Here is a 12,288-nt window from a genome sequence, read left to right on the forward strand (position 1 = left end):
CAAGAGGGATCGCTGCGCAGTGAAAGCAGCAATCCCTCTTGCTGTTCTGGCTTCTGGGATAGCTGCGCAGCCTGCATTCGCTCCATAAGACGCACACCAATTTCCCCTTACTTTTTAGGAGGGAAAAAGTGAGTCTTATAGAGCAAAAAATACGGTAATTTCTTGTTTGTGATACCTTCTCTAGAAAGTCTTAATTTCTGGGTACTGTACTGCTGCTGTGCATTGTTGCCCCAGTTCTTAATTCTGAAGAAACAAGAGTTTATTCCCCGAAGAGATGGAAATCTTTAGGACCAAAAATAGAGCACAGTATAATAGGAAATGGTTTCAATATGCTTGGCTGAAACCAGCATGTGCTCATTCACCCACCAGTGTTTGCTTTCTGCTTAAGAAATTATTGTGTGTATGGTTACTTGTTGCTTTCATCTTTTTTGGAGTTTCTTTTTTGGGGAGATTCGGGGATTTGGAGAGTGAGGAGAGAAACTGTGATGCTGCAGTAGACTGCAGTTAGAGAAATGTATAAGACATAGCAGTATGCTAGGGCAGTTGGCTTTAGATTCAGATAAGAGGTACAATCTTACTGTTCCTTTCCATTTGTGTTAAGGGGAAATTGTTTCCTGGATGTGTAGTATCCAAAGAAGAATTCAGAGTTGTGATCTAGGTGTATTTGCTTGGCTGGTTTGATGCACTTCACCAAGGCTAGAGCACTTTAGAGCTTTTGAGGTGATTGCACATTTCATCTTCTCCTTGACTGAGCATCTTGTATTCAAAACGCTTTTTCGATAGGGTACAGTTGTAAAGTGTTTACTTTTATTTTTACTTCTTTGCATTCTCTTAAGACTGGAAATAGTGTTTCTGGGGCTTGTGTGTGACCTTTTTCATGCACTGCTAACTCAAAGCAAGCCCAAGAACATTTCCTAAAACAACGCTTTTCTGTGCTTCTTAAAATTCCTAGTGGTTCAAGATCAAAGACAGCATTAGACATCATATGAAGGTGGGGAGGAAAGCCCGAATAGTCAAGAGAGGGGCTGAAGCACTATTGAGTGATGAACCCAAAAGAGAACATGAGCATACATGTGAAATATGGGGGCAGTGGCATATAGCAGTCACGGTTGTGTTTTCATGGTCATTGGGAGCAGCAGATAAGTTTGCATGGACTATTACACCAGGAAGTCTGGCATGGAAAGGAATAGATTGTCTGGGGAGGAAGAGGTATTTGTGGCTGGGTGGCCAACCTGTAGCAAGGTTGCCTTAAGTGGCACAGGACATGTAGACTGTGACACTTCTGTAATAGGAGCAGGAGAGCACATGGTCCTGGCTGTGTGGGAGTTGGACCTTCCCTTTTGCCTGCCTCTTCTCTTGTCTGTTCCCACCATTCTGAAGTGGTCAAGGGATGCTGAGCTTTTCATTCTAATATGAATTAGTGTGGCACTCTTTTATATTTTGCATTCCATCTGTGGCTCGTGTGCCAAAGGTTTTGGAAGTGAATGGTAAATATTTTAAGAGACACAAGCAATGGAAGTACAAGTCATGTATGAAGCAGAGGCAGATTTAGGGGAACATGACCAGTTTGCCTGCACTAGGTGCTGAGCCAAAAGGGCACTGCAGGGAGCGCTGTAGAATGTATGGGAAGAGGCGGGGGGCACCAAATTTTTGGGTTACCCAAGGGCACTGCTGAAATTTGAGAGCCCAAAGTCCGCCACTGTAGGAAGAGGTCCATAGATAGTGCTTTCTTATTGACATAGGAGAGGCCTTCTGTGATAATTAAAAAACCTAAGTGAAGCACAAAGTGCATTTTCCCATAATGTCAAACATTTAGTATAAAAAAGCTACAGTACAGTGGTACCTCTGGTTGCAAACGGGATCCGTTCCAGAGCCCCATTCACAACCTGAAAGGAATGCAACCCGCATCTGCGCATGCGCGGGTCGCAATCCGCCGCTTCTGCACATGGCATGCGTGTGACGTCATTTTGCGTGTCTGCACATGCGCGAGTGGCAAAACCCGGAAGTAACCCTTTCCGGTACTTCCGGGTCGCCACAGGACGCAACCTGAAAAAACGTATCATGAAGCAAACGTAAGAAGGTATGACTGTGCAGAAAAAGGGAGCTGGGGGTTGGTTAGAATGTTTCAGACTAGGGTCTGAGAGACCAGAGTTCAAATCCCCACTATGCCAAGGGTGACCTTGGGCCTGTCATTGCCTCTCAGCCTAACCTACCTTATAGGGTTGTTGTGAGGAAGAATTAGGAGGGGGAGAACCATATATGCCACCTTGAACTCATTGGAGGAAAGGAGGATATGAAAGGCATAAATAAAATGTATTCTGCTGGACTGTGGTTTTGCCCATGGCACTCTTATTTGGCTTTTTACTTTGCTTCCTCTTTCTGATTATGAGGGAAGGTTTCATGTAATATGATTCTGACTATGAAAACTATCCTTGCATACCAACCAGTGAATGTTACTAAAAAGAAATAAGAAAGAAAATGTTGTTGTACGTGAACACACATTGATTGTCCATATTATTTTGGGAAGTTTAAAATTGAGTTTTCCATTAAAGCGAGTGATTTAATAGTGAAGAACGGTGGTGCAATGGGCAACTCTTGAATTTTGTGAAAAGAACCATATAATTCAAGGGGAAATACTACATTAATTAAAATCAGCATGTTGATCTGATTAATGTAAAAGACTCTTTTTGTAAAGCAGCTTTGCAAGGGTTTTAAATTAATATACTAGCTTCCTGGGGAAGTATATCATTATAAAATTAATGTAATTGAACAGCAGTTCTAATTAGTAGATATTAAGCGCTCAATCATTTTTGGGAATCAAGTAAATATCCACCAATAAGTGCAGAAAAAATGCCAAGCTTTCAGTGTAATTCTGTTAAGCTCTGATTTGTTATCTATAAACTTTAAGCGTTTTTAAGATGAAAAGCCCTATTAGCCCTAAGTATTCATAAAAATTAAGTTTTCATGTAGGTTATCTCTGCTTACCCAGCTATTCACAACGTTGGCTGTTATTAATCATTCTTCCTTCTAACAGAGCTGTTTAAATGTCCAGTGATAGTCATGTGCTAATGTTAATTATTGCCATTAAAGTATACATCTCAGTCAAGGAGGTCTGAATTTCATTTGGGGATAAATTATATTTTTAATTACCAACCTTTATTTATTTACTTTGAGGGGGGCGGGAATTGGATGACTATTATTGTATCTGTTCTTAGCCCTCATAATGGGTGGAGAGTCAGCTCCAGGACTCTCCTTGGAAAATCCTGATCATGGTTTGTTTCACAAACTGAGGTAATTATGAGTTCTCCCACATAGTGACTGTGAAACAAAACCATGGGTTGTATCCTCAAAGTTGGTTTGGTTTTCCAGCTGCACTTGCCTCGTGTCTTTGTAGACTGGCAAGCATCTGAGGTTACACAGTGTCCAGTTTGCAACCATTTCTATAAAAACAATGCAATAAATCTAGAAAAAAATACGAATCCACAGTAGAAAATACCACATCACTTCAGACAACTTCACATTTTGGAGGTATGTGATTGGAAGGCAAGCAGGAGTGATACACACTCCCTCTTTTTTGCTTTTTCTTGGTTAATGTTTGAAATCAAGAGTCTCATGTCTTGCCAGTTGTGCATGTGTACATTTTCAGATTCAAGAATATTGCTCAGCTACTCTCTGCACAAGGGAAATGCACAGTATCCCTCTTTGGATGTTGCACAAGAAACTAGAATACTTTTCCTCACCCTACTCCTCAACCCACCCACCCCCACCTTTTAATGAACAAATCTGCTCTTCATTACTCGTGGAAAAGATTGCTAGGAGCTTGAGAATAATTTACCTCCAAAGCAGACTGATGAAATTTGCTTGGAAAAGTATTGAAACTTGCAGTGAACATGATATTTGAATGAAAGTATATTTGATGTCATTTATACTGTTCTTATATATGACACATTCCTCTTTGTTTTACTTTAGGTGAAAAATGACTATATGGTAGAAATAGCAGACCAGGTGGACCAGGAAATTGCCTTGAAGCTAGGTTGCCTTGAAATCCGGTAAGGCAATATTTTTTACATATTTATTCAAACTTTTATAAGATGAGCAATTTCCCTTATTCTTGGTACCCTGATTGATATGAAAATTGGGTTTTTTTTAAAAAAAGGTTTCCTTAAAAGTCTTTTTAGAACTTACAGTGTTTGGTGTAATACAATTGTGATGCTTTTAAATTTACAGATTTCCCCTTCCCCAAACTCCCAGTTAGTGGCATTTTTATGTCACTTCTGCTCAGTTCACACAAACTAAACTCAAATGGTTAGAAATTAGCCATATATTGAAAGTAAGGCAATACAAATACCGTATTTTTCTCTCTATAACACACACCAGACCATAACACACACGTAGTTTTTAGAGGAGGAAAACAAGAAAAAAATATTCTAAATGAAACAGTGGATGTATGATTTTTGTGGTTCATGCTGTGGCCACAGACATGTGATCTGACGGTGAGTTTGGGGTAGCCCAATGCAAAAATCCTGAGGATCCATGTGGATCCATGCTAAAGTCGCCCTAAAGTCGCAGGGGCGCTGGGGGAGTGAACGGGAAGCAAGAGAAGGAGAACGATGCCTCACACACACACACAGACACACAGAGTATCAATCCTAAAGTCACAGGAGAGCGCAGGGGCGCTGGGAGTGGGAAGCAAGAGAAGGAGAATGATCCCTCACACACAGAGAGTATCAATCCTAAAGTCGCAGGAGAGCGCGGGGCGCTGGGAGAGTGAACAGGAAGCAAGATAAGGAGAATGATGCCACACACATACAGAGAGTATCAATCCTAAAGTCGCAGGAGAGCACAGGGGCGCTGGGAGAGTGAACGGGAAGCAGGAGGAGGAGAACGATAGCTCAGGCACACACACAGGCCCTACAGTGGCTAATCCAAAATCGGACAGCAAAGAACTGCAGGCAAGGACAGAGAGCATGGGGTTGTTTTAAAGCAGCCAACCCCGCTCTGCTTCTCTCCCTCCTCCCCGGCTAGGCTCGCTGACAGGAGCCGCTTACACACGCTTTGCTGTTTCAAAGCGAGCTATGGACTGCTCACAACTGCAGCAGATTCCCCTGCCATCCGTAGGATTTCGCTCCATAACACGCACAGACATTTCCCCTTACTTTCTAGGAGGAAAAAACTGCGTGTTATGGAGTGGAAATTACGGTACATTTTCTGTGGGAGAATGTTTCATCAACCCACATTTACAAATTGTGAAGAGTTGAATTAGGAACATTGCTGTTGCCCCTTCCTTAACTTATTGTCCAATACTTGTAAAGTGTAAAAAAATTCTATAGAGAAAAATAGAGAAACTGAGAGAAGTAAATCCAAACATATTTTTTACTCTTGTAACTAGGAATATTTGGAGTTCATCAGGAAAAAAAAAAGACTTACGGTCATCTGTCTTAATGTCTCTGATCTGAAACTGATTATTTTTGCCTTTCTGTTGCCTTTCTGCTACCCGCCGGAGCCTGAAGCTCAGTCGAGGGGATATTGTGTGCCCTAGATCTGAGCAATGGGCTTTGGAGACTGTCAGGCATCCAAGTTGCTTTGGTGGCCTTTTTGAAAAGCAGAATACTGGCAAAGATGTTGTGGTCCCTTTTCATGAGTTGTCTCTTAATAAATTATCCAGGTGCCATGCCAGAGCTGCAAATCTTCTTTCTTTCACAAATACACATTCTCACTCTTGCGAGCACAAAGTCATGCTCTTGTATTTTATAATCGGTTGCTGGGAATCACAAGTGGGAAGAACACTGTTGTACTCACTTCCTGCTTACAGGTTTCCCATAAGCATCTGGTTGGCTACTGTGAGAGCAAGGGTGGTTTCTTATATTCTTAAAGCAGCAAGCACTTATTTAATTGAGATTATAGTGCGAGTTATGGAGCCCCTCCTGTTCAGTATGCCCCACATAGGTTAGGTGACCCTTTCTTTTCACAGGGATCAGCCACAGCTCAGGGAGCCTTTATCTGGAGTCTCGTTTTCTCCATGGCCCACTCTATAAACATAAATCTTTATACAGTGGTGCCTCGCAAGACGAAAAGAATCCGTTCCGCGAGTCTCTTCGTCTAGCGGTTTTTTCGTCTTGCGAAGCAAGCCGATTGACGGCTTAGCGGATTAGGGCTATTAGCGGTTTAGCGGCTTTTAGCGGCTTATCAACTTAGCAGATAAGCGGCTTAGCGGCTTAGAAAAAGGGGGGGAAAGGGGAAAAAACCCACAGGAACTCGCAAGACATTTTCGTCTTGCGAAGCAAGCCCATAGGAAATTCGTTTTGCGAAGCACCTCCAAAACGGAAAACTCTTTCGTCTAGCGAGTTTTCCGTCTTGCGAGGCATTCGTCTTGCGGGGCACCACTGTATATAGCTCTGACTCTGCACCGAGGGGTCAGAATATTATTCAGATTTGTCTCCACCTCCAGTGGGGTTGTCTTTGGAATCAGACTAGGTCCCTGGCTATCCCCACAGTGGAAGTACAGCAGGGATGTGTGGAATGGGGTTGGCTTTCCTACCACCCAGGGAATTTCCTTTGCAATGGAGACACCACCACCCTCTTCTGCCAACAGCATGCCTTCTAAGTGTCTGGTGCTGCCTGCCTTCTGAGCTTCATAGCTGGACATTTGGTTTCGTTAGGCATCTACAGAGCCAAGCTATATTTCTGTCTCCAGATACATGAATGCATATTATAGAATTGCGGAAGTGTAGGGAAGGGCTGCAGCTCAGTGGGACAGTGCATACTTTGCCAGGGCCGTCCTAAGCATATCTGGCGCCGTGGTGCAAAGCACCCCCTAGCGCCCCCGCCCCATTTCCCAGAGTTTTTTTAGGGAGGACTGCGCTGCTGGCGGGGCTGGAGGAGGCGGGCAGCAGCTGGAGGGCGGCTCCTCCATCGGGGAGGTCACGGTGGCCATTGCAGACGGAGGTTCCGGGTGCGGTGCTGCTTCGGCGTGGCATGGCGAGGGCAGTGAGCTGATGCCAGGAGGCTCCGCGTCCAGCCTCCACCTCTTCCCTGGCGCCCTCCAGAACTTGGTGCCCCGGCACCATTAGCCTCTGTGGGTAAGACGCCTCTGTACTTTGCATACAAAAGGTCCAGGTTTAATCCCTGTCACCGTCAGAAAGGGCTGGGAAGCCTGTGGCTTGAGAGCTGCTCTGTATGCATTTTCCCCCACCAATGTCACACTCAGCTTGTGTTTCCTCTTCAGATGAATGCTGTGAAACTGAGCCCAGTATCACACCAGGAAGGCTGTAGAACACGCATGAAGGCTGGAGCCTTGAAGGGCTCAGCCTAAGCCCAGCCCAACCCAGTCCTGCTGGGATACCAGCCCTAAACAGCATTTTGTAGTCTCCTCCTATTTTACAAAGCACAATAATTTTTAGCATGTTAATAAACTCTTCCGGATTACGAAGAGAGACAAGAGAGATTTTGGAACAATAGCTGATGAAAATTCCCCAAGCGTAAAACTGTTGTTCAAGGTCTTTTTGTTGAGACAGTTGCTTTAGTTCTGCTATTGTCTTGCACAGCAAGACTCAGAAAAAGTAACAATCAATAAGAAATTAGTGGTAAATCAAGCGACAGAGTAATAGGGAGAGAAAAGCAAATGTTGAGCAGTAATTTTGAATTACACCATTATTGCAAATGCTCTTGCTGGCCAAGAATAATGATGGCTGGTACACGGCAGCTCAGCACTGTCAAAATTGCAAGTTTGAAAGAAATGTTTGGGTGGAAAGGTGCCTCTCCCATAACACAGGGATTCAGCTGCAGGAGGATGGTGCTATGTTTTTCCACTATACATGCAGCTATACATGCAGTTTAGATTAATGTACAACGCAAGTAGAATAGTTAAAATTATTAGAAAAAATTTAATAGAGTAAGTTTATTGTCTTAAAAATAACTATCTCATATGTAAATCTATTCGAATCACTTCATGGAAAGCATATTCTGTTGTTCGATGTTATAGCAATAAAAGGTGGGTCACAAACAGAGGGCACCTGTAGCAGTGCTTTGGGTTTGTCCTGGGATTAATGATGGGCACAGTTGTGATATCACACCTTGAAAATCCTCCTCAGGTGATTGGGGTATGGTAAGTGTGTATGCTGTGACTCTCTTAATCTGCGAGAGGATTTAGTAGCTTTATTATGACAAATTCAGCTCTTGCATGTTCATCGTTTAAACAGCAGTAGATTTCTATTAGTCAAGTTGCTGAGATACTTTTATATGCACTGATGGCTTATCTTGTGCTTGCCCAGACAAGTATTTACTCAAGGTGTTTTTGTTTTGTGTCTGTGCTGATTTCAGGAGATCATACTGGGAGATGAGAGGCAACGCGTTAGATAAGAAGTCAAACTATGAAGTATTAGAGTAAGTATATCATTTCAGTTCCAGGCCTGAGTTGTCTCATGCTTAGGAGAAAGAGGATAAGTTCCATTAGAAGCTGCATTAGTGCCACTCTTCACAGGGAGGCCATGAGACGAAGTCTGCTGTTATTGCTTTAATTAAGATAAAATGGGAAATCGTAAAACCTAATAAATTTCAGACCTCTGAACCTATTGAGGAGGCAAGAGCTCATCAGCTTCTGTCTGACCAAGACAAATTGGATTCTTCATAGTTTAAACCTGCTGATATGCAGTATCATAGTGGTTTCAATCATCTGCATTCTGTTAATGCATCTGGGATCAGCCGGTCTAGTCCTACAGATTTAGCAGTGCTTTGTATAAAATGGATTTTCTGTTTGTGATTAGATTAATCAGTCACGGGACTAAATTACTTAGAGTCTTTAATTACTTAGCAGATTCTGGAATTATATAATCGGTGGCTTTGTTTTCCCTTTCTTTCCTTTCCTCCTGTACTAAGTTACAATGAAGTTAGCAAAATCACAAATTGCCCAGCATGTGCTCCAAACTTGAGTTACTCATCATTAAAAACTGGAATATTGACCTAGGCAAATTGTGAAAATGTGGCTTCTAGCCAAATTTCAACAGAGAGCTTGAGGAGCTTTGCATCCAATTCCAAAAAGACAATTGGCATTGCTACAGCCCATTAAAGGGCAGTTTTGTTTTCATTGACTTAACGGCTAAGTGCATTAGCAGGTTTTCTAGGAAGTGAAAAGACTTCCCTACTAAAGCCCCAATACAAAGCAGAAAGGCACGAGAGGGTATAAGTGTAAAACAGATGGGCTACATTCAGCTTCAATGCTATTTGACGGTTTGGAGGACCTGTTATGAAAGCAAAAAGCAATGAAAATTGCAACGTTAGAAGTGCTATATAAATGGAAGAACCACCAACCTTTCCAAGTATGTAGAGTTAGGTATGCCTTCAGTGTCCACTGTTATGTCCTACCAATATATAAACTGATTATTCATTACAAGCTCATTCTGAAATTGATATCTAACTTAAGAGGGTGACTGGAGGAGATAGGGGGGATTGTTTTTTTTGGGGGGGGGGTAATATTGTAAACCACCCTGTGATCCTTGGATGAAGGACAGTATAGAAACTTAGTAAAAATAGCAACAGCAACAACTGACCTGTCAGCTTGACATCGATACCAGGAAAGGTCCTAGAGTAGATAATTAAATAGTACATCTCTGAACACTTGGAAAAGGATGCTGTGATTTCTAATACCCAGCATGGGTTTCTGAAAAACAAGTAATGCTTGTTTTTCTTTTTTTGATGGTGGATCAGGGGAATGCATTGGACACAGTGTATCTTGATTTCATTAAGACTTTTGACAAAGTCCTCCATAATATTCTTGCAGAGAAGCTGGGAAAATGTGGACTGGACTAGGTAACTGTTAGGTGGATTTGTAGTTGCTTGACTGACCAAACACAAAGAATGCTCACTAACGGTTCCTCGTCATCCTGGAAAAGTGACAAGTGGGGTGCTGCAGGGTTCTGTCCTGTGGCTGTTGTTGTTCAACACCTTTATAAATAACAACAACAACAACAACAACAACAACAACAACAAATTTTATTTATATCCCGCCCTCCCCAGCCGAAGCCGGGCTCAACAACAACAATAATAAATTTTATTTATATCCCGCCCTCCCCAGCCGAAGCCAGGCTCAGGGCGGCTAACAACAATCAAATAATCAAACAATCAAATAATCCAACATTCTAAAAACATTTCATTATAAAAATTAATTAAAATCAAATTGATGACAACTGTTAAACAAAATTCTGTGCAGGTTGCCAGAGGAGGGAGTCAGGCTGCGCCCTGACCAAAGGCCTGGTGGAACAACTCTGACTTGCAGGCCTTGCGGAAAGATGTCAGGTCCCGCAGGGCCCTAGTCTCTTGTGACAGAGCGTTCCACCAGATTGGAGCCGCAGCCAAGAAAGCCCTGGCTCTAGTTGAGGCCAGCCTAACCTCTCCGTGGCCTGGGACCTTCAGGATGTTTTTATTTGCAGACCGTAGGTTCCTCTGTGGGGCATACCAGGAGAGGCGGTCCCGTAGGTACGAGGGTCCTAGGCCGTATAGGGCTTTAAAGGTTAAAACCAGCACCTTAAACCTGATCCTGTACTCCACCGGGAGCCAGTGCACTGGTATAGTACCAGATGAATGTGATCTCGCAGCGAAGACCCCATAAGGGTCTCACCGTGGCATTCTGCAACCACTGGAGTTTCTGGGTCAGTCTCAAGGGCAGCCCCACGTAGAGCGAGTTACAATAATCCAGTTTGGAGGTGACCATCGCGTAGATCACAGTGATTAGGTCAGGGCGAGAGAGATAAGGGGCCAACTGCTTAGCTTGGCGGAGATGAAAAAATGCCGCCTTTGTTATAGCTGTAATCTGCGCCTCCATAGAGAGGGAGTTATCAAAGATTACACCCAAACTTTTAACGGAGGGTGCTGGCATTAATTGCACCCCCGCAAGAGATGGGAGTTGTCCCCTCAATCCCATATCGTCCCGTCCTAGCCAGAGGACCTCTGTCTTCAAAGGATTTAACTTCAACTGGCTCCCACGTAACCATCCAGCCACAGCCTCCAGACATCTGGTCAGTGTGTCTGGGGCCGAGTCAGAATGGCCATCCATCAACAGATAGAGTTGGGTGTCATCGGCATACTGATGGCAACCCAGCCCAAAACTCTGGGCAAGCTGGGCAAGGGGACGCATAAAGATGTTAAAAAGCATCGGGGAGAGTATCACACCCTGAGGCACTCCACACACCAAGGAGTGGTGTGATGACAATTCCCCCCCAAGTGCCACCCTCTGTCCCCGACCAGAGAGAAATGAGCGCAGCCATTGAAGGACTGTGCCCTGGATCCCCACGTCGGCAAGGCGGTGGTCCAGGAGTTCGTGATCGACCATGTCGAAGGCTGCTGACAGGTCTAGAAGAATCAGCAGCCCCGACCCGCCTCGATCCAGCTGCCTGCAGAGATCATCTGTTAGGGCGACCAGAGCCGTCTCGGTCCCATGACCAGCGTGGAAGCCGGACTGGAATGGATCCAGAGCCAATGTTTCATCCAGAAACCTACCAAGCTGTTCAGCAAACACCTTGGATGAAGGAATGGAGGGGATGGTCATCAAATTTGCAGATGACATCAAACTTGGAGAGGTAGCTAATGCTGTAGAAGCAGAATCTGGATTCAAGATGACCTTAACAGATTGGAGAACTAGAGTAGATCAGGCCAGTAGCCCATCTAGTCCAGCATCCTGTTCTCACAGGCCAACCAAAAACAAATAATATTTATTTGTTTGTTAAATATTTATTTGTTATGTTTTATCAGCTCCTGCAGTAAGCCAAGCTTTTATCATAGCCAGCCAAATATCTCTACAAGCAGAGCTTGAAGGGTGTTAAGGATGATGCAAAAACTGTTATAAAACTGTATAATATTGTTCATACCAATACACGGAAACCATGTACGGTAATAACATTAAGGTGGCAGTAATGTGAGATATTTTCTTTGTAAATATTTCCAAGATGTGCGGTGCAGTCCCTCTTGGAGTGCTCTTGCATGTCATGTAGACTGTCGGATTTATCTAATCCTACATAGGAAGATAAACTGCATACAGTTTGCATCTGAGAAGAAATACATCAAAGGACTTAATATTTATGAATGTTTTATCACGTTCTTCCCCAGTTTAGCATCCCTGCAGACACTTGTGCTTGTAGCGGCAAAGGAGAATGTTCTGCTGCCGTTAATCTTATACGTTCTGGGGAAAGATTTTTAGCAGGGTCTTTTTTCTTTTCTTTTTAAAAGAGGCCTACAATCAAGTGCAAATGATTCCACTAAATGGTAGCTGGCTTTGTGCATCTGACATCTCTGAATACA

The 12,288-nt window shown here is 43.4% G+C and overlaps 1 protein-coding gene across 13 annotated transcripts in view; it reads left to right on the forward strand.

Annotated features, from left to right (window-relative positions):
- PTK2 (protein tyrosine kinase 2) overlaps positions 1–12,288 on the forward strand; it is a 197,289-nt gene that overhangs the window by 106,640 nt on the left and 78,361 nt on the right. For all 13 annotated transcript variants that reach the window (XM_081874061.1, XM_081874050.1, XM_081874060.1 and 10 more), the window contains 2 exons: positions 3,970–4,049; positions 8,320–8,382. In XM_081874061.1, coding sequence (XP_081730187.1) covers positions 3,970–4,049; positions 8,320–8,382 — 143 coding nt within the window. The remainder of the gene's footprint in view (positions 1–3,969; positions 4,050–8,319; positions 8,383–12,288) is intronic.

This window comes from Podarcis erhardii (assembly GCF_964252035.2).
Source record: "Podarcis erhardii genome assembly, chromosome: 8".
NCBI classification, from domain to species: domain Eukaryota; kingdom Metazoa; phylum Chordata; class Lepidosauria; order Squamata; family Lacertidae; genus Podarcis; species Podarcis erhardii.